General features: G+C 37.8%; 1 protein-coding gene across 5 annotated transcripts; it reads right to left on the bottom strand.

The window, feature by feature from the left end:
• Window positions 1–538: 538 nt before the first annotated feature.
• Znf518a (zinc finger protein 518A) lies at window positions 539–25,404 on the bottom strand. 5 transcript variants are annotated; one of them, XM_042263488.2, is made up of 4 exons: window positions 25,209–25,404; window positions 22,338–22,417; window positions 7,370–7,451; window positions 539–7,021 (listed from the first exon to the last, which is right to left on the bottom strand). In XM_042263488.2, exon 4 carries the CDS (start codon window positions 6,894–6,896, stop codon window positions 2,436–2,438), a length of 4,461 nt encoding a protein of 1,486 aa, XP_042119422.2. In that variant the 5' UTR covers window positions 6,897–7,021; window positions 7,370–7,451; window positions 22,338–22,417; window positions 25,209–25,404; the 3' UTR covers window positions 539–2,435. The 5 variants fall into 5 exon arrangements, with proteins under 5 accessions (XP_042119422.2, XP_042119420.2, XP_042119431.2 ...); XM_042263486.2 differs by lacking the exon at window positions 25,209–25,404 and adding an exon at window positions 24,752–24,880; XM_042263497.2 differs by lacking the exon at window positions 25,209–25,404 and adding an exon at window positions 24,476–24,829.
• Between the last annotated feature and the right edge of the window lie 970 nt (window positions 25,405–26,374).

The raw sequence follows: 26,374 nt of genomic DNA, 5'->3' as shown, positions 1-26,374 counted from the left end.
GAATACATCTCATATGTATGGGTATTTTGCCTGCACGTACATCTATTCACATGCATGCAGTGTCCTTGGAGGCTAGGAGAGGGAGTCAGAACTCATGAAACTTGAGTTACAAGGGATTGTGAGCCAACACGTGGGTGCTGGGACCTGAAGCTGGGTCCTCTTTAAGAGCAGCAAGTGCTCTTAACCCGAGCCTCTCTCCAGCCCCTGAAATATATTTTGAATGTTACAAGACTGTCAGGGTAGCCTCTTCTCTCCTATTCATAGATGTTAACATGTTATTTATGGACCTATCCGTAACAACAAAGTTCAACTCTACTGCTACTAAGGTGCTGAAGATCAAAAGCATTTCCCAGCAGAGCCAAGGATAAGTTACCTCAAATGTGACCTTTCTCAAAGTTCATCTATAATTTTGGAAGAAAGAAGAAAAGTCCCATATTTATTCTGTAGTCTTCAGACATTAGAGAGAAGGGGAGCTATTTCCCACTAGAATTTCCATTAGGTTTTAGCTCAGTCAAAAACAAAATAAAGAACTCTCATGTAAACATAAGCTTAAGTTTAATTGAAAACCTTCATTAACAACAAACAAGGAAATTAACAATGCTTACCATTCTTTAAACATCTGTACATTATTAATATATACTGTGCATTTCCAATCAACTCCACTCAGGCTCAATTCAAGAAACACAATTGTAACAGGTTTTATACAAAAAATACTTCACTAAGAAAGTAGATAAACTGCACAAAAACAGTACAAGTATAATGTGCATAGCAATATAGCTTGAAGCATCTATTTATGGCTTTGTTTAAATCAAAACTCTCATGGGAATGGGCCCACTTAGGACCTACTGTTACAGTTGACATATGTAAACTGTTTACATCATTTTTAGGCACTTGCTAACAATAGTGTTTAATCCCTGAAAAAAAAAAAATGTATGCCCCCAATCAAATAAAAAAAAAGTCAGAAATAAAAAAACAAGAAAATAACATGGGTACAGTCTTCTTTTTAAATCACCCACTTTTATTAATGCATGCACAGAACTGAAAGAAAATAATTTTTGTGTCATAAACTTTCTGTGCAAATTTACATAATCAAGTACAAAAATATGTACATTTTTGTTATATACAAAAAAGAAGCCCTGAAGTTTTGATCCAATGAAAATGTCATAATATGTATAGTAACAAAAATTACACTGTACATCATTTGTTAATAGAACTCCATTATCCAATGAGGAAAAAAAATTGATACAAATGTGTATGGTAAAGTTAAAATCAATGGATTGTTAGGAAAATGTCCGTTTTGAAAGTGTTGGGCATGTCTCTTAGGAATTTTTCTTAAAGTTTTATGAATTGCTCTGAGTCCATCATTAATGCTTGCTTCTCTATTTTCAAATGCCAGCTATTAACACGATTTTGGGTCTTATTGGTCATCCTGAAAAGTTACTAATGAAAATGGTCTGACCTAATATAGAAGTGTTCAGGTAAGAACAGTAATTAAACACAAGCAAAAAATATGATCTGCTTTGCTAATCCTGCTTCAAAATATTATATTTGTAAAAATAAACTTTTTGAATTTTCAAGAAAAGCCATTCCCTTTGAAGTGTTTCTATGTTCTTTCTGTTCATTTTGAAGGGATGCCAATCAAGGAAGAAAAAAAAAAGCCATTTGGTTATGGGCATTGCTAATCAGATAAGCACAGTTCTGTATAAGGGGATCACTGGAGAACAGAACCAAACTCAGGAAAATGTTGACTTTCAAATGGATTTTAGAGAAAGTTTCTCCCTCCTCTGGAGACTGCCCCATGTACTGCAATGGTTGAGACAGTCACAGAAAAAAGAGAATCATTTTGGGAGGGTATTCCAATCTGACACAGGGCAGAGCAACAGGATTTACTTGCCCAAAACTCTTCAAGCATTATTTCATGTTTAACTGCAGTCCAGTAAGATGTAGCTTCAAAGGAATGTAATACCATTCAAATAAACTGTGACATAATAGAAAATAACTTTTTCCAAGTTCAGTCCATCTTCACAAGTAGTAAGAAACTCATGTATGAAAGGGTTCTACATCTCCAGAGAAACTCATCTGTCAGATCTATAAGGCTGGTGGGAGAAGACGGGGAATGGGGCTAACCACCATTACCCTCTACTCAGTCTCTGAACCCAACTGGGAAAACTCTCATCAAAAACTTTCCTTAGCCCTACCTTCCCACAGATTCATCTTTAGACAACTAAATCAACATCTGTGCTAATTACTTTCTTTCAAAACACGTATAACTGTAGCATTTTCAAGTACCACACATAAAGCTTTTGTTCTTCCACATAAAATAATCAACTCTTAAAATGTTCAAAAACTATATTGATGTAGAAAATGCCTAAATTATGGTAACTTAGCCCATTTTTTTTTCTTCTTAAGTATCTTTCCTTGGCAATCACAGTAAGTTATTCTAACATATTCCAATCCCGAGTAGCTTCCACTAAATGTCTCTGCCCATGGCCAGCCCACACATCCTGATTGTCAAAAACTCTACCACAGAACCAGCAGTTAAACTTAGCTTTCAAGACATCTTCAGAGGTAGTTTTTACAATCTGGTAATTGTTTTTGCTTGTCTTTTTGAGTGTTAGTTTTAGCACAAATCTTTCCTTCACAGAATTAACAGGCTTAAGCATTTTGTGTCTCTTGGAAAAGTCATTGTCAGTTGTTTCAGAAGTGTTATAATAAACTGGTTTCAGTAAAGCATTAATAGTTGTTTGTGACAATGAAACCTTCAGTACACGTCCATTAAACTTCGCAATAGTTTTCATTACACGTTCTACTTCTGGGGCATCTGCATCAGGATGGTTCAAAACCACAACTGGTTGGTTTCTCCGAGGACATTTCACCAGCTGTTTGGAATTAAAAGGGAAAAGTCTCAAAGTTCTACCTGAATCCTTTGAAAGCCTTGGTCTGCTAAATCCATATGTTTCCTGGACATCTTCAGCATTAGCCTTTTCTCTACACTTTCTATGCAATGTCGACTTTTTTCTTGGAGGTTCTTGGTAATTATCAATGTACTTTCGTTTACAGCTTCTGTTTCTAGATACAATAGTGGTTTCAGAATCTTGACTTATACGAGTCTTAATTTTTGCAAACTTATTTTTACAAGTCTTTCTTTTATTGAAATTTGTCTCAACTGTACAATTTGCTTTACACCTTAATACTCTTGTCTCTGAATGCTCACTGATACATACTGGTTCCTCAGAAGATTCTGGGCATGTTGCAGTAGAAGGAAGGACAATTTCATTTGTTGGCATCAAACCATCTGAGACTGGTAAGGCATCTCTAGAAGATTCTGGCTCTTTCTGCTCTCCAAGACCTGCTAGTTTAGATGGTACATTCTCTTTCTGGAATGAAGATGCAGAGTTGCTAACTGAACGATTATTAGCAGCACTCACATTTAAAACAGGATTAAAAATTTTTACCAGTATTTTCTGTGGTGCTCCTTCAGGTCTCTTTGGCTGAATACGTTGGTAAGGACCATTTCTGATTAACTTACGCTTAAGAGGTTCAGTGTTATTTGGCATCATACACTTAAAAAACACAGCTTGTTTACCATCAGGCATGAGGGTATACAGAGACGCTTTGGGCAAGTTTTCATTCTGTTGCTTTCCTGTATTCAAGATATTCATCTTAGGGCCCTGCTGCTCAGGCAGAATGTTAGGAAAATGAACAGCTCTCACTGAAGAACCTACTGATGTTTTAATAATGTAAGGACCTTTCAATGGCCATGTATTCTCTGGGCAACTTTTCATGTTTGTACAACTGCCAACACTGGAACAAAGTATAGGTGTAAGACAGTTATTGTTTTGTTCTACTTTCAAAAGAGGCATTTTGCAAGGTTCTGTAGTTATAGTTCCATAACTTTGCACATTCTCAGTTTTGACAGTGGGAACACCTTCAGGTTTCCCATTATTAAGGGTCAAAAGCATTCCAGGTTTCTTGTTTACAACGAGAGAAGCAGGTACACTCTGCGTGTTAACCAAAGGAAGTGGTCTTCCAGAAAAGACATGGAATCCAGGTTTGTTAGCAACATGCAGTGGTATAATAAAACCTTTTGGAGTTTGAAAAAATACAGGACTTTTCTGTTCTGAGGTTAGAAATGGATTCTGAATATATACAGGACCTGAATTTTGTGTGGTGGTTCGGAGTTTGTCTTTTACAAGCTGTTGTGTTATTATTGCATCTGACTGAGTCTTAAGTAATGTGACGATACTTGGAATTTTAGTGGTCACCTCGGAATCTCTCACATCTTGCAATACTGACACCACTTGTTTTTCTTGTCCATTACATTTTAAATTCGGTTCATTTGTAGGCATACTAACACCTACGCTGGGAGATGGAACTGGGAAGATGTCTTGCACTTGCAAGTCTTTTGAAGATTCTACTATCATTTCTTCTTCCTCAACCTTTTTAAATGTTTGGTCACAATCGAGTGGAAGGTTCTTACTGGGAATGTTATTACAGTCTTCCTTTATATCAGATTTTGGTTTTAATATATCTTGGAGTAACTGGTTTACTTCTGGTGGCAAAAATTCTGAAGCCTGCTGGCTCTGGAGAGAAAAAACAGATGTGATTCTAGGCATCATGGGGGAGCCAGCACTGGGAATGTCATTGCATTTAGTTTCTTCAGTCACACTTAATAAATTTTGGTTTTCATTAGTGAAGAGGCTTTGTTTATCAAAGTTTTGTCTTTCTTCTAAATCACATGGTTCTTCAACTTCAGCTTTTGTCTTTAAAGTTCCATCTTTACCATTTAACGGACTGACAGATGCTAATGGGCTATCTGAGTTGGAGCTCTCACTTTTCGGTAGTGGTGAAAGTGTATCACTATCACTAGTTGATTCCTGAGTAACTGTTTTGTTCGAAGGGTCCCTCTGAAGGTTTTCAAACACTGCTGTTCTTGAAAACCTACGACGCCTATTATCCACCTTTGAGTAATTATGAAAAGGTAAAGATCCTTGGTTGGAGAACTCAAAATAGCTGGATGATTCATCAGGTAACTCAGAGCTGACATAATTAATGCAATAGTTATGCATATCTCCACAACTGTATGCATTTGGCTTAGTGGTGAGGTTGACTTTATCTGGACTTTTAATGGTGGTGGTACCTAATGCATCTGGATGACTCTGAGTGGTATGATTTTCCCACAAGTCAACATTATCTCTTGATTCAACTTTTGTGGTTAAACTCACTGAGGCAGTAACTGATTCTGATGTTGTTGGCAAAGAAGATAAACTTTTACTGTTATCTTCCGTCTGAAGTATATCATTCTTTTCAGATATGAAAGTGGCTTCTTTTTCAGAAATTTCCTTCCTGGAAAGCACAGGAGACGAATGTGCAAGTGGAGCTGCTTTCACGAAATCTGTATCAGTCACCTCAGTAGTTACTCCAGTTGCAAATCCAGTGCTGTCCAAAGCCTGCGGTGGCAAATTAGCTGTATTATCCTTTTCTGTGTCTGGTTGTAAGGCTGGTGCAGGTGAATTCTGTTTACTGATAGGCAACAATTTTATTACAATATGCTGTCTCCCATCTACCAACTTGAAGCCCATAAACTTAGCACTGTAATTAGCAGGAATTGTTATCTTATTATTTCTCACCAGTAACACTGAAGGCCCTTGTAGACCACTCTTCAAGAAACTTGAAGTAGCATTTGCTCCCTCGTCAGCTTTATTCTGTTGCCCAGTGGACAGCGGAGTTGACTTTTCTGAGTCTGTGGGCTTATCACCATTCTCACAGTGCAGTCTTTCACCTCTTTCCTCAGTTAATTGCTCTTGACTCTGGTCTTCACATTTAGTCTGTGTTTTGTTCACTGTATTAAAGGCTTGAGCATTTTTTCCTATACTTTCATCATTCCCATTGGTAACTGTTTTACGTTTCCAAAATGTCTTTGTTGGACCTATTTTGTATCTTTTGAGTATTAGTTTAAGTCCTGTTGTAGTCGTTGCCATTCTTTTATCATACGGGTCTTTCTCCAGTTTTTCTTTCGCATATAAGTGTTCTTTATGCAAAGTTATAACATGTCTGACGAGCTGGTCTTTATGAACGGCACCATAGCTACAGTAGTGACAAGTGAAGGGAAGAGAACCAGAGTGGACACGAAGGTGCTTCTGAAGCTCTCCCTTGGTAAAGCAGAGGTGACGGCATTTTCCACATTTATAATGCATTTCTTTATGTCTGTGAATGTGCTGAACAAATGTGCCGACGTCCTGGGTGAAGAATCTACACTCCTCACACTGAAAATTACCATTAACACAATGTTTAGATGTGAAGTGTTTTGTCAAGTCCAATAAAGTATATGAACGCTCACTGTTACAAATGTCACATTTTACAAAAGTGTTCCTATGGGTTTTTCGGTGTTGTTTAAATATCTGGAAGTCATTTGCTGAAAAACTACACATTTCACAAGGAAACGAAGGTAACTCGCCATGATGCCACATTTCAAAGTGTTTCTGCAAGTCGTTCGGACTATACTGAGTACTGTCTTGGCATTTTAAACAACTGAAGTTGAGTATTTTTGCAGACATGTTTACACTCTCTTCTTCAGCTCGTTCAGATTTACAAAGCAGTACACACTCCTCAGCACAGCTTACAGTTTTTACACTGATAGATTTCCGTGCGGTCTGTGGTTTACTCTGAAATAATATTCTGTACTTTTCAACTTCATGTTTCATTAAGATTTCATTTGGAATATTTATCTTGGGCAAACTGATGTTCACATTTTTTAGCTCATAATGAAAATTAGTTTCTGAAATTTTTGGTGTAGGTATTGATTCGATAGTATCTGCTATCTCATTTGTTGTATCACTTTTTTCCAAAACAGTTTGTTTTTCATCACAAAATAGCTGTGACTGTTCAAATGGCATGATTTAAAAAAAGATTCAGTTTCTTTTGTTCTGAAAACTTGTGAAGTTATTTGTGACTTAAACACAAAACAATACTGAGCTGCAACATCTTCAAAATAACCAGGATTTTCCTCAAATCAATTCACCTAGAATTAAACAAAGAATTGAAATTTTAAAATTCAAAGTAAATTTCTTATGTCCAAGTTTATTCTGACTCAACAAAGCAGAAATTCTAATCAAGCACATATACTAAAACTATGAAGACCCGATCTGTTAAGACTCCCAGGTTTAGAGGAGACTTCATCTAGCAATAGAAGCAATTAGCTTCTGGTATCTCTCCTTCACTTAGCTTCATGGTCAGGCTCTAGGTGATGCCAAGATGACTATTCAAGTTCAGTTAGCAGCCTTCAAGGTACAACTTAATAAAAAAAAAAAAAAAAAATTATCACTCCTCCAAAAGCAGGACATAGACAAATTTCTATGAATGACCATACCTGATTTACAGGCCACTCATGGAGCCAGAGGCACAGAACACCATCAAGCATGAACTGACATTAAGGACGAGCGGATGCTTCCCTAGAAGAAAATTGGAGATAGTAGGAATGAACAAAATAAATGGAAAAGCAGCATACACACACGGGGTTTTCTATTTGTTCTTGCATAGAGTATTACGTAAGATTTTAACATCTTAACTTCTTTCCACACAAATGCAAACAGATCTAAGTTCCCTCTTCCAATGGCTACAGAACATCTCAGAGTGGATGTATTGTAGCCTATTTCTTACTGCTGGTAGAACTTAACTCTTACTCTTTCGCTGTTACAAAGGCTGCTATAGGCTCTGACCAGGAAACAAGATCTAGAAGGACACATTAAGCTGAACTGCTCGTGACTAGGTGACTTTGTTCTTGTGTTTTGTTTCTTGTAATGCACGTATTTAAAAAAAATAAAAGCTACTTTTAAAAGCTAAAAACAAATAAGTAAAAAACCAAAGACAGCTACAGTAACTATTATTCATGTCACATTTATACATATAATATTTCTGAAAGATATCTAGATATACATTTGTTTTCATTCTAATGTTCACTTCTGCAGTTCTAAAAATTCCTTATATCCAACAAAATTTAAAACCTATACTGGAAATATTATGAAAGAATTACAGACTTAACTTTTCTAATATATAGTTGTATTTATTTTTTGTGCTTCTCTCTGAACCGAAGACAAAGTGTTCTATGAATAACATCAGAGGTAAATGTGTATTTATCTTTTCTTCATATATTAAAAGGGATTTAAATTGAAATGACTATTGGTTGCAAATGACAAAATACTAAAAACTCAAAACATAAAGAAGTAAAAAAACTATGTAAGCAAACTTCCTATCAACTATTTTGTTGCATTATATTTAAATTTCCAAGCAAGATTTTCAATGATGGTTATCAACAAGGACAATTGTCATCAAAGTCACTATTTAATCCGATAAGCCCATTAGGAAAGCAAACTAATTGATTGACTCATAAATTTTTGATAGTGAACCTAGAATTAGATCTTTAAAATTTTAGTATTACCAAAAAGGGTGTATGTGTGTGTGTGTGTGTGTGTGTGTGTGTGTGTGTGTGTGTGTGTGTGTGTGTGTAAAACAGTGAAGGTCATATGAAGGGCAGGTGGTCCTAAAAGAAAAGCTACTGAAATTGACTAGAACTATTGGAAAGCCAGGATATTGGGATGTCTAAATGAATGCTCTCTTTCATCCACATGGAACTTAAAGATGATTCAATAATGACTAGCTAAGGAAATGCTTAATTTACAAATAAGAAATGCCCTTTTACTTAAATTTGATAATTGTCAGTTAATGCAGAATTTCAACACAGTGTGGGAAGAGCTCTTATATTTCAGGTAGCTGAAGACTGTGGTGATAGATTGTGTACCCTAATAAGTTTGCCTGAAGATCAGAGAACAGAACAAGCCACTAGATTAAACACAGGAGCCAGGCAGTAGTGGCGCTAGTGGCGCATACCTTTTAATCCCAATACTTGAGAGTCACATGCCTTTAATCTCAGCACTAGGAAAGTTGAGACAGGAAATTATATGGGTAGGTGGAGAAAGGTATATAAGGCAGGAGGAGACAGGAACTAAAGTCTTTTGGCTGAGGAAAGCTTTTCAGGCTGAGAAGTCCTAGAGGTAAGAGGTGGCTTGCTTTGTCCTCTGATCTTCAGGCAAATTTATCAGAGTACACAATATATCACCATAGAGGGCTTGTAATTTGATCTCAAATTTCAACTTTACCTGGAAAATCTACCTGATCTTGAAGCATGTTTACCTTTTAAGTGTGTAAGTAATGCCATCAGAGAACAACTTATATTAGAGCTGCCACCTTTGGTTGAAAAATGGATGGATGGATGGATGGATGGATGGATGGATGGATGGATGGAATTTTCACCCCTACCTATTAAACTAGTTTTTAATTACAGTCCAATTTCCATCTCCACCAACAAAGATTACTGGCTATTTAAACTATGGTTTTACGAACTCTTAAGTTTACCAGCAATCTAAATCACTGAAATGTCTAAGACACTTTTACAAAAGTATTAAAATAATCTGGAGTTTCCTACATCATGATGGATAATAAAACTATAGGTTTTCTTCCCTCTACCAACTGACCACTGAAATAACAAAAAGACTTAGAGAAAAAATTTTAAAGGTCTAGAAACAAACAAAATTCCATAAACATAAAACATTTGACAGGAAATGGCCTGGTGAGAAAGAAAAATGCTGACCTACTAACAACCATCATTTTAAAAAATTTGTTTGTTTGTAAGTGACACTGGGTCTAGCTGTGTTGCCCAAGCTGGCCTCAAATTCCCAGGCTCAAGCAATTTTCCCATCTCACCTAGAGAGCTTATAGCTGGGCCTCTATAAGTGCTGTCATTAGAAAAGTTAAGCAGGAGATGGACATAGTGGTGCATGCCTTTAGTCCCATCACTAGGTGGCAGAGGGATCTCTGTGAGTTTGAGGCCAGTCTGGGGCATATAGTGAATTCCAGGCTGCTTGGGGATACATAGTAGAGTCAAAGAAAAAAAGGAAAAACAATAAACAAACTAAAAAGATATGTACAAATAACTAGATAAAGTGACGGGTAGGTGGGAGGAAGGAGGGAAAGAAACAATTTAAATATTCAGAGAAACTTCTTTTTTTCTTTCTCTTACCCAGAGGTGACTACAATGAGTTATGCCATTGGGGGGAAAAAAAAAAGAAAGAAACAAAGAAAACTTCTTTTAAAGGTCTTGTAATAAAATAGCTCCTCCATATCCCCTGACCTCATCCAGGGGCAGGGAACCCATCCCCCCAATAGATGCCTAAAACCAGAAGTACCTAAATCCTGTATATACTCTTACATATATCTGCAACAGAGTATATAAGTTAAACAGAGTAAAGATTAACAATAATAAAATAGGATAATAAGCATAATAAAAAGTATGTAACTGTATTATATTCATCATTCTTCTGGTGTGAAGTCTGATGATACAATGCTCCCAAACCAAGATAAATGATACAGACACTGTAGTATAGCACTGAGCTACTACACTGGGGAATATGATGCCATGAACATCAAGTTGACAACTAAGATACCTCCCAAATGACTAGCGGGCAGGTAGCATATACAATGTGGGCAGGCTGGACAAAAACAATTCATATCCCAGGATGTACAGAAATAAGACTTCAGCACACCACTCAGAGTAGCATGCAATTAAAACATATGAACTGATTATTTCTGGACTTTTCTATTCACCATCTTCAGAGTATCACTGTCTGTTGAAAATGGGCGAGTTCTATGGTTGGCAATCACAATGAGATTCAAGGTTACAGAAAAAAAAAGCTAATGTTATATAAGAGAACAAAGTAAATGAGAAAAATTATTTTGAAGTCAAAAGAAAAAATTACAGTAATTTTTCTTAAAAAAAAGAGATTTGAATTTTTAAAATCAAAGTTCCTCCAAATGTTAGGCAAATTACTAGTAGGAAGAGAATATAAAACTCAACACCTACAACTTACCTAGTAAAAGAATTTAGTTTAAAAGACAAAATAAAATTATATCCAAATATGGTATAGGAGTTATCTTAAATGGGATTAAAGTTTTCATTAACTGCATCAACTAATTAGGTAGCTATACCCAACACCAATACTAGCCAGTTGTAAATGCTGAGATATGGAATATGGAATAGAAATTTATGGAGTTTTCAGGGCAAAGGAGAAACCCAAGACTTCATTCTATATCCAAAACTCTATTATTCTATTCTATATTCTATATACAAACTCTCGAGTAGAAATGCACAAAGATCAGAGACTATATAATAAAATCTGCAACATAGAAGTAAATATAAACAGCATTACTAGTATAATTAGGGAAGCAGAAAAGAAACACATACAACATTAAATACGTAAGAAGTTCTTATGGAAAAATTAACAGTGAGTTCCCATTGTAGAGATTATAAAAAGAAAATGGTAGATGCTGGAAAGCAAATAGGCAGTAAATGACCAAGAGCACATAATCTCTGACCAATGGCTGATAAAGTTAAGAACTGATCCATCTTACATTACACTCTGAATTTTCAGAAGACCCAGGAATTGCAGCACCAAGCAGGTAGGAAAGATAAAGTAAAGTGAAATTTAGAGACACAAACTGTAATTTTTTTTAATGTAAAAACAGGCACATCCATCATATTAGTATGCAAACTTGCTTTAGCCTTTGCTAAGTTATAAAATTATATGTGTACCAGATAATTGTTTTAAACCAAGTTTTTATGATTCATTATCAATAAATATTTAATTTGCATACCTATTTTATAAGCCTATTTACCCATAGTTACATAAAAATTTCTTGGGCAAAAGGGGGTCAATGAGTGGAAAAAAATTTAAGAAGTCCATATTAGATAGAATACTAATTTTTGTTTATCTGATTGTTTTGAGACATAGCCCTGGTTGTCCTGGAATTCACTACATAGACCAAACTGGCCTCCAATTCATAGAGATCTGCCTGCCTCTGCCTCCCCAATTCTAAGACTAAAGGTGTGTATCACCATGCCCAGCATAATACTGTTTGGGGTTTTTTTAGGAGTGGGGTAAGAAGGAGAGGGAATGATGCAGATCAAACCCAGGGCCTTATACTTGCTAGGTAAGTGCTCTAGGTAAGTGTGTATGGCTACAAACACATCTCAACATATTCCTTAAGAAAGTCCTGGAATTTGATCTGACAAAGTTTTATTTAAAAATTTTAATGCTATCTTTAAGAGTGTGGATTTTGATATTTCAGAGAATTTGAACAATGACCTAGAATACTGTCTACCATGTCATATTCTCTGTAGTAGTTAACTAACCATAATAACCTTTTCCTTAAACTGATATATTCTGTGTCCTCTTCTGGCCCCACGGGTACCGAATGCATATAGTGCACATACACACATGCAAGCAAAACACTCATACACATTAAAAATAAATTCTTAAAAGAGTATGTATACTCCGGGCTGGCTCGTTGGGACTGGTACTCCTTTATTGCCGGGCGGTGGTGGCGCACGCCTTTAATCCCAGCACTTGGGAGGCAGAGGCAGGCGGATCTCTGTGAGTTCGAGGCCAGCCTGGGCTACCAAGTGAGTTCCAGGAAAGGCACAAAGCTACTGTCTTGAAAAACCAAAAAAAAAAAAAAAAAAAGAGTATGTATAAATATCATCCAAACATAGGTTAATAAGAGTATGACAGCCAGGCAGTGCTGGCACACATCTTTAATCCCAGCATTTGGGAGGCAGAGGCAAGTGGATCGAGTTCAAGTTCAAAGCCAGCTTCATCTACAGAGCGAGTTCTGTGACAGCCAGGGCTACACAGAGAAATCCTGTCTTGAAAAATCAAAAAGAATATGATGAAGTAAATTATAAAATACCAACAAGAAAACATTATACAGAAGACAGAAAAATGTGTGATTGAATTGGGAAAGATAGTTTGTATAACATTTTTAATTTAAAAAAGGAAATTGTACATTAAATCATACCATGTATTTTCAAGTTAGGAGGAAAGGTCATCATTTTTATGATAGGAAAAAGAACCTAAAAGGCAAATAAACCTATAGAAAGACACTCACCAAACCACTGATAGCAAATGGATTTTTTAAATGACAGCATGTCCTGTACAATAAAACACACCCAATCAGCGGACTCTTCAGCCCTCCCAAGTATGTAGATGGCAACCAAAGGGCAACATGACTACTACAAGCCTCTAGGGACATATGTGTATGTAGTCCTGCCCTTGAATTCTGGAACTCCTCAATCTTTAAAGTAAGTCTCTCTTTTGCCTTAAGCCAACTCATACTGCTTCCATTAAATGTAACCAAAGGCTCACACTTAGGACATATAGGGGACAAACCAATGTTAACTGTACTTGTTTCAAAAAAAGGTATGCTTTCTGAAAAACCTTTGAAGAACAATAGGACTCAAACATACAAGAAAGATTGAAAAGGCAATCTAGACAAAACACAGAAGCATTTTTCTCCAAAGGTACTACAGGATCGAGCTCCAAGAGACTGCCTAAGAGAAGGCTAAGGAAGAACAAGACTACAGATGACAACCATGAATTTATATGAAATATTATCAGAGCATGGCTAGTCGATAAGGAGAAAATGTAAGAGCAGCATTTCCAAAATAGTAATAGATGGCACTAGAAAACAAGGTAAATTGAAGAGTAAAAAATACAGGGAAAAAAATCAGAAGAGCAAAGTAACAAAATAAGATTGGGTTATAGTGGTGCACACCCATAATTCCAGCACTTAGGAGGCAGAGGCAAGAGGATTATGATTTCATGGGTGGCCATTACACAGCAAGACCTTATCTCAAAAAGCAGTAATAATAATTTTTTAAAAAGTCAGAAACCAGGAAAGAAGCAATGTTGGCACAGGTTAGAAATCAAACAGTGGGCCAAAGACTGAGAAATTCCACAGCAAAATGACAAGGATGAGGCAATTCCAAAAGAGCGAGAATCACAAGGTACCATTCCTAGAATTATTCTTGCTTCTTACAACAGAGCAAAGAGCAAAGAGACTGCAGAGCCTAAGAATGAAAAACTGTGGTTAATCACTAGATTCCAGTTAACAACAACAACAACAAAAAAAAACTAATAACAAAAAGACCTATAGTTTTAATCTTAGCAGTGTTTGTGACTGAGCACACAGCTCTGTAACCTCACGGTGCAGATCAGAAAGCTAGTAATTATCATGACTTTTTTCTTTGTAACTCATTCCTTAACAATAATTCAATCTGTTTTCTGTAGTGATAGCTAAGTGCAAACAGACATACGAACACAAGTGACTGAAGAAAACAACAACAAAAAAAGCAGCATTAAGATAGAAAAAAATGACTAATTATTCTGCCTAAGAATCTAGAAAAACAAAAATAAAAGTGACAACAAAAACCTTGTCTATTTCTTTAAAAGCAGACCTTACATTAATGTCCTCAAAATACTGTCTTTTTATAATTTGGAAAAAAAAAGTACCTGAAGCTTTCTTTCTTTTTCAGTAGTCATGTAAAAATTTTAAAATGTCTATCTAAGGAACTCAGACTATTGTACTATAACAAGGAAAGGTTTTGTAATATAAATATAAAACTAACTAGAGCCTGCTTATTTCCAATCAATGTGACCTGAATAAGCAAATTAAATACAAAAAATAAGAAATAGAGGACTAACATAACATTTTGTCTTCGTATACATAAAGCATATGTGGTCAATCTAGTATTGATCTAGAAATGCCAAAATTCTAGTGCATTTATGACAACATACCATTCAACAAGGCAGCTATAAAGGACTTTAAAATTGAAATACAGGTGCAGTTCTTTGTTCTGGGAACTTGAAATCTTCTGAAACTCTGATTCCTCACTATGCCCAATACATTTACCTTTGTTCAGACTGTTTCTTTTCAACCAAGCATCTCATCATCCTCTATCTAAATTAAAACTGGTCAAACACCCTTTCAAATTCTACCTCCTCAGCACAGAACTTCTACACATTAATCTCTTCTTAGAATATGCATATAAAGAGTAGCCACTACTCACCACTTTACTGCAATCTCTTTGAAGTTATGTTTTGTTTTTTACTTCCCCAGATGATTTACAAACTTCTCAAACAAGCTCAAGGCTCTACTTCCAATTTTTCATTCTGCACAAAACCCATGAAGACTGGGAACACATGCAACTAATACATTTTTAAATGATTCATTCTTTTCAATTCCTATATCTGATTCTCTAGGATTTCAGATGAAATCACTTTATAACAAACTTTAGAGATCATGTGAACTTGCTTTATAATAACCTTGAGTTTAGTTTAAAATATTAAAAATCAGAAATATAATCTTAATATGTAATATTCATTAAACAAATGGTATAAAAATGAAACAAATGATCACTCAATACAGTATGTGATGAATAAAGACTAATCTTTGATGCCTTTCTTCTGTACATTATGGTTGTGATTGAGAATTGGCAAATATTAAGATTTTTAAATGTAGTAGGCCAGAGAAGAGGCTCAAAAGACAAATTGCTATTTGATTGAGAAAACATGTATGATCACGTAATTCATCCCCCTCAGCTTCCTCAAAACAATAGAAACTGTTTTTCTTCGTATGTTTTTCTATGATTAGAATTTCCACTCCCAAGAATTCTACATCTTGGTACACAGTACCAAAATCCATCCTATTATTCAGCACATAATTAAGGAATTATCCTTTCTCTTACTAAATACTGTCTTAGTCACTGTTCTGTTGTATGAAGAAACACTATGACCAAGGCAAGTCTTATAAAAGAAAGCATTTAGTATTTAATTGGGGCTTGCTTACAGTTTCAGAGGTTTAGTCCACTGTCATCACGATGGGGAGCATGGTGGCACACACAGTGCTAGAGCAGTAGCTGACACATCCTGATCCACAGGCAGATAGAAAAACACAGAGTGCACACACGCACCTGGGCTTTTGAAACTTCAAAGCCCACACTCAGTGATACATTTCTTCCAACAAGGACACCTCCTAATCCTTCCACATCATCTCAAATAGTGCCACTCTCTGATGACTAAACATTCAAATATATGAGCATACTGGGGCCGTTCTTATTCAAGCCACCACAACCACATAACCCTCAAGTAATATTAATCTGTTATATCTTCAAAATGTATCTTGTATCCTCACCCCCCTTTCTCTCGATCTTCCATGTCATCACCTTGGTCCAGCCACTGTCAGCTCTAACTTGAGGGAAAGTAACAGTCTTAAGTGGGACCCACGCTTCCTTCCTATCTGTCACATTCTTCTAAATACATTCGCTGGGGCTGGAGAAATGGCTCAGCAGGTAAGGGCAATAGTTGCTCTTCCAGAGGACCAGGTTTCAATTCCTAGCACATAATTTAAAACTATTAAAAACAAATCTTTGTGATTATTAAAAAAGGAAACCACATCTTATCCTTGTCTCCTCTCTTCACTTTCATCTCTTACCACATTTGCCATCTGTAAACACACTCTAGCAAGCCACCATGGTCTCCTAACTCCTTAGATATTCCTTTCTTCACTTTGCCTCTGCATTTGTTACTCCTTGCTTGAGCTATTCTATCTCAAAGGGCTACATTCATTTAATCTTCTGGTTGAGCTCAAATGTACCCACTTCAGCAAAGCCTTCTCTTAACCTACAAATCACCCCCCTTCTCAACAAGAAATAATAACTCTATTTTATGTCTTTTTGAAATTAAAAGATCTCTTTTATGTCTTTCATTAGACTTTTACAATGTGTTGGCAACAAGTTATATATATTCTAACTCTACACTACGGTATGAACCAAATAAGGACTGTACCTATAATGTTCTTTGCTGCTCCATCAACATAGTGCCCCAGACCAGTACCAGTCTTTTCCTCTAAGTATCAGGAGTACAACAGGGGTAGTGGGGCAGATAAAAATCCCTCCCCCTTGTGGAGCTAATATTCTGTTTAGAGAATGAAGAATACTGATACTCTATTTAAAGGGACCAAGAGCAGATAAAACAATGGAGAAAGGAAAAACCAGAGTGCTATTATTTTAACATAGTATCAGGAAAATCTCACTTCAAAAGTTCTTATGGAGTTCTGGGGTGTAGCTGAGTGATATTTACTTGTCTAGCGCTGTCTTAAGGCTTTGAGTTCAATCCTCAGCACTGCCAAAAGAAGAGAGTTAAGTTATAAGTAGAGACAGGGTCACTGGTGTGGTAGCACTTGCTTTTAGTTCCTGGACTCAGGAAGCAGACAGGTGGATCTCTGTATGAGACCAGCCTTAGTTCTTGGCCAGCCAGTGATACACAGTACAACCCTGCCTCTAAACAAAAAGAAAGGAGAAGTTGAGAGAGCTGGCATTTTAAGTAAAGAAATAGTAAGTGCCAGGATCCTGAGTGTGCAGCATGCCTAACATATTTGGATATATCAGTATTACTGGATCAGAAAGCATGAAAGGCCAAGTAATATAAAATCAAAGATACAATTTGGGGACAGAAATAGGGCCTAAAGGTATAAGCAATTTGGTTTTATTCTGAAACAGGAAGCTACTTCAGATGGGACATGAACTGAACTATTATTTTTGTTTCTTCCTTCAAAGTGCCTTGGACATGCTAGGCAAGTATACTCCAACTAACCTACATTCCCCAGCCCTTGAATTGCTTTTAAAAGAGACCATCTGAGTTATTATATAAAAAAAGAAGATTTGGGAGAGATATGGAAGTTATTAAGGGACCAATTTAAGGTTATTATAATTATCTTGTACAAGATGATAGTGACATAGCAGAATGTAGAAGGCATAGTTGGGTTCTGAATTGATTTTGAAGAAAGCACCTACAAAATTTATTGACCTATCTTCTCTGACATAGAGATCTATCAAAAGCAACTAAAACTTCCAAATCCAGTAACTGGAAGAACTATGCTCTACTGTAAGCCATAAGTATTCTAATATAATTAGAATGTATGTCAAACATTTACTGAGATTCAAAAAAAAAAAAAAAAAAAAAAAAAAAGGCTGTAGAAATAGCAAGGAAGTGTATCAAAAGGTCATTTATACCCACGCACAATTCCAGACATCTGACACTGAAGTAGAATTGTGTGGTGATATTGTGTTCCCCAAAATATTGTGCACCCTAATAAACTTATCTGGGGTCAGAGAACAGAAGAGCCACTAGATACAGAGGCCAGAAAATGGTGGCACTCACACCTTTAATCCTAGCATTCCGAAGGCAGAGATCCATTCGGATCTCTGTAAGTTCAAAGCCACACTGGAAACAGCCAGGCATGGTGACTCATGCCTTTAATCCCAAGAAGTGATGGCAGAAAGTTATATAAGGCATGAAAACCAGGAACTAGAGCCTGGTTAAGCTTTTAGGCTTTTGAGCAGCAGTTCAGCTGAGATTCATTTAGATGCGAACTCAGAGGCTTCCAGTCTGAGGAAACAGGATCAGCTGAAGAATTGGCAAGGTGAGGTGGCTGTGGCTTGTTCTGTTTCTCTAATCTTTCAGCTTTAGCCCAATACCTGGCTCCGGGTTTGATTTTATTAATAAGACCTTTTAAGATTCGTGCTACAGAATTGTATAATGAGTACTGCATGAAATACACAGAGTTCTAGTTAAAAGATAAAATTTCAGTGGTCACCAGGATATAACTGTGGTTGTATTTATGTACTTGGGACACAATTAAATCACCAAAGCATAAGTAAAAAAAAAAGCTCAAAGCCTAAAGTCTCAAGATATAACAGTACTGCTGGGCAGTGGTGGCACATGCCTTTAATCCCAGCAAAGGCAGACGGATCTCTATGAGTTCAAGGCCAGCCCAGTCTACATATCGGGTTCCAGAAGAGCCAGGGCTACACAGAGAAACTCTGTTGGGGGCAAAAAGAAAAGAAAAAATAAATGACAATATTTAGGAGGAAAAGATGAATAGTAAGTGAGGAAAAAAAAAAGAATATCCACTGAGACTAAAGCTAAATGAGAATGTGGTATTTGTTATTTATTTCTCAGCATTATTTACCAGGTGCGAGAAAACGAGGTACAACAGAACCTACTCTAAGAGTTTTTATTTGGGAAGGAAAAGGGTGGAGGTGGGTAGGCCTACAGAAAAGAAAGGTGTAGGAGTGGGGGAGTTGGAGGGGTGGGGAGGGGATGCACTACCTCTGGTAAGAGAGAGAGAGCAGGGAGCAGGCAAAGTCTGCTTTTATAGGTCACCTCGTGGATGAGTGTACGTGCTTATGTCGCTTTGCCACACATGTGCATAGATTACATGATCACATTGCCAAGCAGATTACATGACCAAGCTGTGCCCGGATTACATAGGACATAAGGCCCTGGAGTGTGTAAGCATTTTGCCTGACTGCTGACAGTGCATGCACAGTCATGTGACTCCAGAAGTGGCTAGGAATAACAGTACTCAAAAAGCAAGGTGAAGAAAATGAGATTAATCAATTCTATTAAATGAGATAAGACAGAAATTACCACTGGTTTTAAGGCCACAATCACCAGCAACAATGGCTAGGATAGTTTTGAAGGAGTTAGTAGAGAAGCTAGAACAGTATAGATTTAAGAGAAAAATAGGACAACTCGCCGGGCGGTGGTGGCACACGCCTTTAATCCCAGCACTCGGGAGGCAGAGGCAGGAGGATCTCTGTGAATTCGAGGCCAGCCTGGGCTACCAAGTGAGCTCCAGGAAAGGCGCAAAGCTACACAGAGAAACCCTGTCTCGAAAAACAAAACAAAACAAAAAAAAATAGGACAACTCTTTCAGGGAGTTTACCACAAAAGATCTACAGGTAGAACTGAAAGTGTCTGTTGTTTTTTTTAATAAGCAAAACTACAGTATGAATGAATATTTATGAAAATGATATGGTAGAATTTTTTAAGCTGAGGATAGAACAACAATGTAGGAGCAATGCCCTGGGTAGATCAGAAGGGATGGAGTTGAGAGTAAATCAAAATCATCCTTAGAAAACAACAGACCACTGATCTACAGTAACTGCAGGGGATGGCACAGATGCTAGCCGCTGGACAAATCAGTGAGAGCTTGTGGAACACAATGTCCATCAAGTTACCACCACAGAGGCTGGCAAACCACAAACTATCAGATAAACTTCGTCAACAGCCTGTTTCATAAATTTCCCTGAAACACAAGCCACGTCTGTTCACCTACATATTGTCTATGACTACTTTTCATATGACAATGACAGATAGCAGTAACAGAAGCCATATGGCCCACAAAGTCTAAGATATTTTCTGTTTGTTTATAAGAAAAGTTTGCTAACACAGGTACACTTAAACTATCATATCTTAAATGTGAAGGTACATAATCTGGCTATGAGGAAAGAATACAGGATCCTAGACAACACCAGCATCTAACAAGCAAGCGACACATTAACTTTTACGTCCTTCCTAGTACAAGACAAGTGCTCACTCTGTAGCCCTGGCTACCTAGAGCACACTCTGTAGACCAGGCTGTCCTGGGAACTCACAGAGAATCTCCTGACTATGCTGCCTTCTGAGTGCTGGGATCAAAGGCGTGTCCCAGCATGCCCTTCAGGAGATTCATTCTACAAGTAATCAAATATTCAAGTTCACTCCTTATTCTATCAAACTGTTTTATTATCTAATGCCACATCACTTTGACTAGTTTTATCTCTAAAAGAAGTATAGTTTTTGTCTGTTATTAAAGGATCTCTCAAAAAGGGTGAGGTAAGAAAAAAAAATCAGTTATATTTAAGAAACAGAATCTCATTTCAAGTTAATTATGACCATTTGTTTACTGAGAGCCTGCAAACTGAATGTAGAGTCTGACACATGCTACGCAAACACTCTACTACAGAGCTATAGCCCTAGCCCAATGACCTTTTATTTTAAATTGTCAAGATAGACACAATAAGACTTTTACCACAATGGATAACTTCATACCATTTAGGTATACTTTATATTTAACATCAACAAAATGGCATTAATGCCGGGCGGTGGTGGTGCACGCCTTTAATCCCAGCACTCGGGAGGCAGAGCCAGGTGGATCTCTGTGAGTTCGAGGCCAGCCTGGGCTACCAAGTGAGTCCCAGGAAAGGCGCAAAGCTACACAAGAGAAACCCTGTCTCGAAAAACCAAAAAAAAAAAAAAAAAAAAAAAAAAAGGCATTAATAACTGTCTATAGAGCTAATATTTATTTTTATCTATTATTACTTCTTGAAATGAGACCCCTGTGAAACCTAAGCTTTCAAACTCAAATACAGTCTATTTTTCTGACACTCATGTAGCAATACCAATTCATAGCATCAATTCTGCAACATGTAATAATCCAAATTATTTTAGTATGAATCACGCTGCAACTTCTTCTTTACTTCACTTCATGCAATGCTTTCACTACTCGTGATGTCACTTTTTCTACACAGTACACATCAAACGCAGTTTTGAAAATCCTCTACATTCATCATTATTTTACTAAGAAACAAAGTACCATGCAAATCTGGCAAGGTGTCAAACATGTTATATAAAAAGAAGTTACTCAAGGAAGGACCATAAATGATAACTTGGTATCTCAACTCAACATTGTTCTACTCAATATAGCTGTCAGACACTAATTTATAAATAAATAAAAATTTATGCCTTTGTGAAAAAAGGCCCTAAAAGTAACAAAATCTATTTATAGAGTTCATGGAAGAACATGGTTATGATTACCAAGTAATGTAAAATAGTATAATCAACTTCAGCTATTTTAGTATATATTTAATGCATTTGGAGAGGAGAATTAAAAGATATTGTGGTACCCACTTTAAAGATATCACTACCTAACTAACACAAACAAATGGCAGGTATCTTTGTGTCAAGAGTATATTAAACAATGGTTTTGTACAAGGGCACAATATTTTCCACTACAATTTTATACCTCTTAGAATTTGTGGACAGTTTTTGCCATTCTTTTTTTCTATATCAGGTTATTCAGATGTTTATCCCAGGAAACCAGTCATAATTCTTTAGTGCTTCTCCACTACCTTTTCTAACAAAGTAGATATTATTAATTATAATGTAAATATATATTACTGTCTTTCTTTAGGTGCACTGAGTAGCACTTGCTAAATTAAAGCATAGACTCTGGCCATTTATAGAACTTGGAAACATGTTTCTACCATGTTTATCTTTATTGGTCATTATCTAGAAGCCCTTAAAGTTACCTCTGTATTTACTGTTACTGTGACATATTACAAAACATTAAATAAACTAGGAAACCCAAATTACTTTTTGCTTACATTAAAACGAAAACTTCTGTAGAAGTCCCTTCTATTCTGGTCAAACATAAAACACTAAGGTCACTTAGAAAATTCACATACATATAACCATTCAGTTTATTTAATCCAGTACTAAAACATGTGAACTTACTACTTGATAGACTTATCTACTCTAGTACTCCAATCCTTATCATACCTTTCTCCCAGGAACAAAGGCACACAACTTAATGCTTGGACAATGCCATAATCAGGTACAGTGATCAAAAGAGATGATATCTGGAAATGAAAAATCAAGATTTTAAAATTCTGACTGCAAAAGTAAAATCTCCTTTGTCAATTATACTTCATATTTAACTTAGGTATATTAAGTTTGTTTCTAAGATCCTCTGTACTTAGGCATAAGCATATCATTGATATCCAGTAATAACATGTCATAACTTGTATAATACAAAAGTCACAACTCAAAGTGTAAGGAGTTATCTAATACATTAGTATCATTTAATACAATAAAAAGAAAACTATTCTTGCCCCACCCAAATAAAAAAAAAACAAAAACGAACTAGTACTGCATCCAATTCTGAACCACTTATGTGACCACTACAAAAGCATCTTGATGATGCTCAGTGCTGGTATCTAACATCTCATGACAATTGTTCACCATGTGAAGCCAGTATGAATAAATTCATAGTCTACACATGAGAGCAGACAACAATTTTGAAACTTTGTAATAATAACCCTTTTCTTTTGCTTACTGCAAAAAACCTTTTAGTAGAATACCTGAAGAAATGCAGGATTCAAACTTTGCATTTAAAAAAAAAGGAAAATAGGAAGAGTGGTCATATTTAAGTGCTCTATAGGGCACAATGCTTCAGTGAGAACAATCTAACTGCAAAAAGCAGCAATAAAAGAACATTAAAAGGCCACTGTAGCATTGTATGGTATTTTTTAAATCAAACTATATTTAGATAAAAAAAAAATTCCTCATTCAGAGTATTTCAAAATACATCAGCTTTTGGAATCACAGTATACTATTTCGAGAAAAGTTATAGGAAGATATGAAGTATGCAAAGATAAAATCCTCGGTTTAAAAGTTTATATACTATGAGATCACACAGTAGATATTCATTGTAATTGCTGCCCGTTTTCCAAACACCAGACACATAATGTTTTGAATTGGTAATCATAATTTGGCAAAAAAAAAAAAAAGAAAGAAAGAAAGAAAGAAAACAATAAGGTCTATGTGATTACCCACCCCATAGAATACCAATACCCCAAAAGGGTTCATATGAGCTGCCTTTTATGAATTTCTCAAAAAAAAAAAAAAAATACAGTTTTGCTGAAGGATAATAAACCCATCTGCACAGAGTTGCAGGAATAACTTTAAAAAATGTTAGGGAATTCTAATGAGTCACCTTAAATGTTATCTATTCACTCTGACCATACTAGAGCACACTCAAGTCAGATCTGTTTTGCTGGAAAAAGAGCAATTCAATTAGTATTAATAAAGAGTGCCTAAAAAGTAGACTTTCAAATTAATGACGCTCCTACCACGATGTGAGTTATTTTCACATTGCATCCCTGAGATAACCACAGACAGTTCAACATTCTCATGGATTTCTTAAAAAATTGACTTTACCCCCCTATTTTCAAGACTTGAAAAAATAATTCACCAACCCTAAATGCCCCAAATTTAAACCTAAAGAAAAAACCCATTAACTTTTGCTTTCTAAACTTCGAAGCTCCATCTGTTCCAATGGTCTAGAGAAGAGTTTAAACACATTATCATATATGCATTCAGCCCATATACTTTGAATTACCAAAGCCACCTACTCAGAGACTACACACTTAACAAAGAGGACACCATGTTAAGAACAGATTCAAGATGGACCCTACAAGTAAAAAAGCCAGTTACAAAGAAAGCCATCTGCCACTGGGTGTGGTTGGGAGGGGAGTCTGCAAAGAGGACCACTTTTTTGCCCAACTCTGAAGAGGGCGCGGAGTGCGTGCGCCAGAGAGTGGGGAGTCTCTGCAAGGAGCAGCCCCCAATAGCCATAGACTGGGCCCATAGTAGGGAAGCCGTCGAGGCGGGCCAGCGAACCTACAGCTCGAGGGGTGCGGGCTGAGGGACGCCCATCCCGTCTCCACCAGCCGCGGAACCCGACTAGCGACGGCTTCGCGCGCCAGACGCCCCGTGTCGCCCCCAAACGCCGCGCCCGATCCGCCCCTTTCCCCGGAGTTCCGCTGCCCCTCGGACGCGCGGAAGTATACCGTCGCCGCGCTCGCGCCCAAGCCCGAGGCTCTCCGACTGTGGAGAGTGGAGCCAGACAAACTTACAGCAAGCCCGCGCGGAGACGAGACTGGCCAGCCCGCACAGCTGGCAAAAAGCCCGGGGTTAAAAACCACTGGCTTCTCTAGAAAAACTTTGCAGCAAGTTGGGCGGAAGCGCTGAATGGACGGGACTATTTAACATGAGCTCCCTATCACAAGAGGCGGATCCCTAGACCTTTGGGGGAGCCCTGGCAACCCTCAAATTCTCCCTTTGCCTCTTGCTGTCCATCTGTGCGTCCCGACATCCTAACCGGTCTTGGCGGCTCCGCACACAGGGAATACCTGGCGTGGTCCCCATTGCCTGCGAGTCCCAGATGGCGGCCATTACCCGTCCATCCGGGTATTGCCGGAAAGCCGAGCGCCGCGCTGCCGGCAGCGCACGCTGCGGCGGAGGGATCCGCGCTGCACCTGAGGCGAGCGGAAGCGAACGGCGGCCGGAAGGGCCCGCGCCTCAGCCGCACGAGAGTAGGCCATGGCACCGAGTGCACGGGGCCACTCGCAGGAAGGCGCCCCCCGGGGCCCTGCCTCACCACCCGCCCTGCGCTCCCCGGCCGCGGGCATCCTACGGCCGGTGGAAGGGCGGGGAACGGCCACTCTGCACTCTCTCCAAGGAGACCCCAGAAGCAGGAGAAGCTGGGCGCGCTTGGCAAGCCTCGGCTGACAGGAAATGGCCTCCACACAGAGAGTCTTTAACCAGCCCCGTCTTAGCAAATGGCGTCTCCCCACTACTCACTCAGACCTTGCAACTCTTGGTGTCCCTTGCAGTCTTGGTCGATGGAGGAAGCTGAGGCCCATGGAGAGCCAAGACTGAGCTCAAAAGTGGGGTCCCGGGCGACACTGCGAGGGATGGTCTCCCCACAACGCGCGAGACGTCCTCACCCCAGCGCAGGGAGGTGTCCTCTGAGCGAAGGAATCCCCGAGGCCCACGCACAACAGTCTCAAAAGTGGAATCCTTGCCCCCAACAAAAGAATCCTCCCACCCCCACGTCACACAAGAGTCGCACAGAGTTCATACATGGCTCCTCTCCCTCATAACATTTCAGAAGCCTACTCAACTCACTTGGTAAATAATTACCTTACTTAAAAAAATACACGTCAAAGCACAGTGCCATCAAAAACACGAGGCGGAGGGATATGTCAAAATATTAAAAAGCGAAACTGAGAATTTTGGCTTAGACTGTGTACCGTAGGTTCTTGTTTGTTTGTTTTTAGGTATGCCAGGCACTTCCAATTTTTTTAAAAAAACAGCTTGAAAACTTTTAAGTGTTTTCCGTTCTCATAGACTATGCTTTTGAACACTTTGATCTGTGGCCCCGAAGAAGGTTTTCCTCTATCCTTTAATTAATAACCACACTAAGAACCCCTCAGTTTTGAGTGATACGTACGTTGGTATACAACAGTCCTCCTAGAAAAGGCAAGCTGAAATTCACATGAGTAGTACAAATATAAAACCAAAGGAGAAATCTATTACTATCAATGATCAATAATGAGGAATATTTTCTCTTTAACAGCACAATATCCCTATTGCTTCAGACAGGAGGACACACATCGCTGAGGAGAGGAGAACATAGCTTGTTTGGTTTTAGGGTTTTGGTTTTGGTTTTGGTTTTTTTGGTTTTTCAAGAAAAGGTTTCTCTGTGTAGTCTTGGCTGTCTTGGAACTGTCTCTGTAGACCAGGCTGGCCTTGAACTCATAGTGATCTGCCTCCACCACCGCCTGATTTGTTTGTTTTTAATAGGAAAAAAAAAAAAGATAGTTGGGAATATGGGTAGAGTTTGTTATCGTATTTATATTTTACATCAAGAAAATGCATCCACCGGGCAGCAGTGGCGCACGCCTTTAATCCCAGCATTCGGGAGGCAGAGCCAGGCGGATCTCTGTGAGTTCGAGGCCAGCCTGGTCTAC

Source organism: Peromyscus maniculatus, chromosome 1, assembly GCF_049852395.1.
Source record: "Peromyscus maniculatus bairdii isolate BWxNUB_F1_BW_parent chromosome 1, HU_Pman_BW_mat_3.1, whole genome shotgun sequence".
NCBI classification, from domain to species: domain Eukaryota; kingdom Metazoa; phylum Chordata; class Mammalia; order Rodentia; family Cricetidae; genus Peromyscus; species Peromyscus maniculatus.
The sequence above is the reverse complement of the archived record's forward strand: the minus strand, read 5'-3'. Positions and strand labels throughout refer to the sequence as shown.

Coding starts and splice junctions, on each gene's coding strand:
- Znf518a (XM_042263488.2), bottom strand. CDS start 6,896: ATGCCATTTGAACAGTCACAGCTATTTTGTGATGAAAAACAAACTGTT.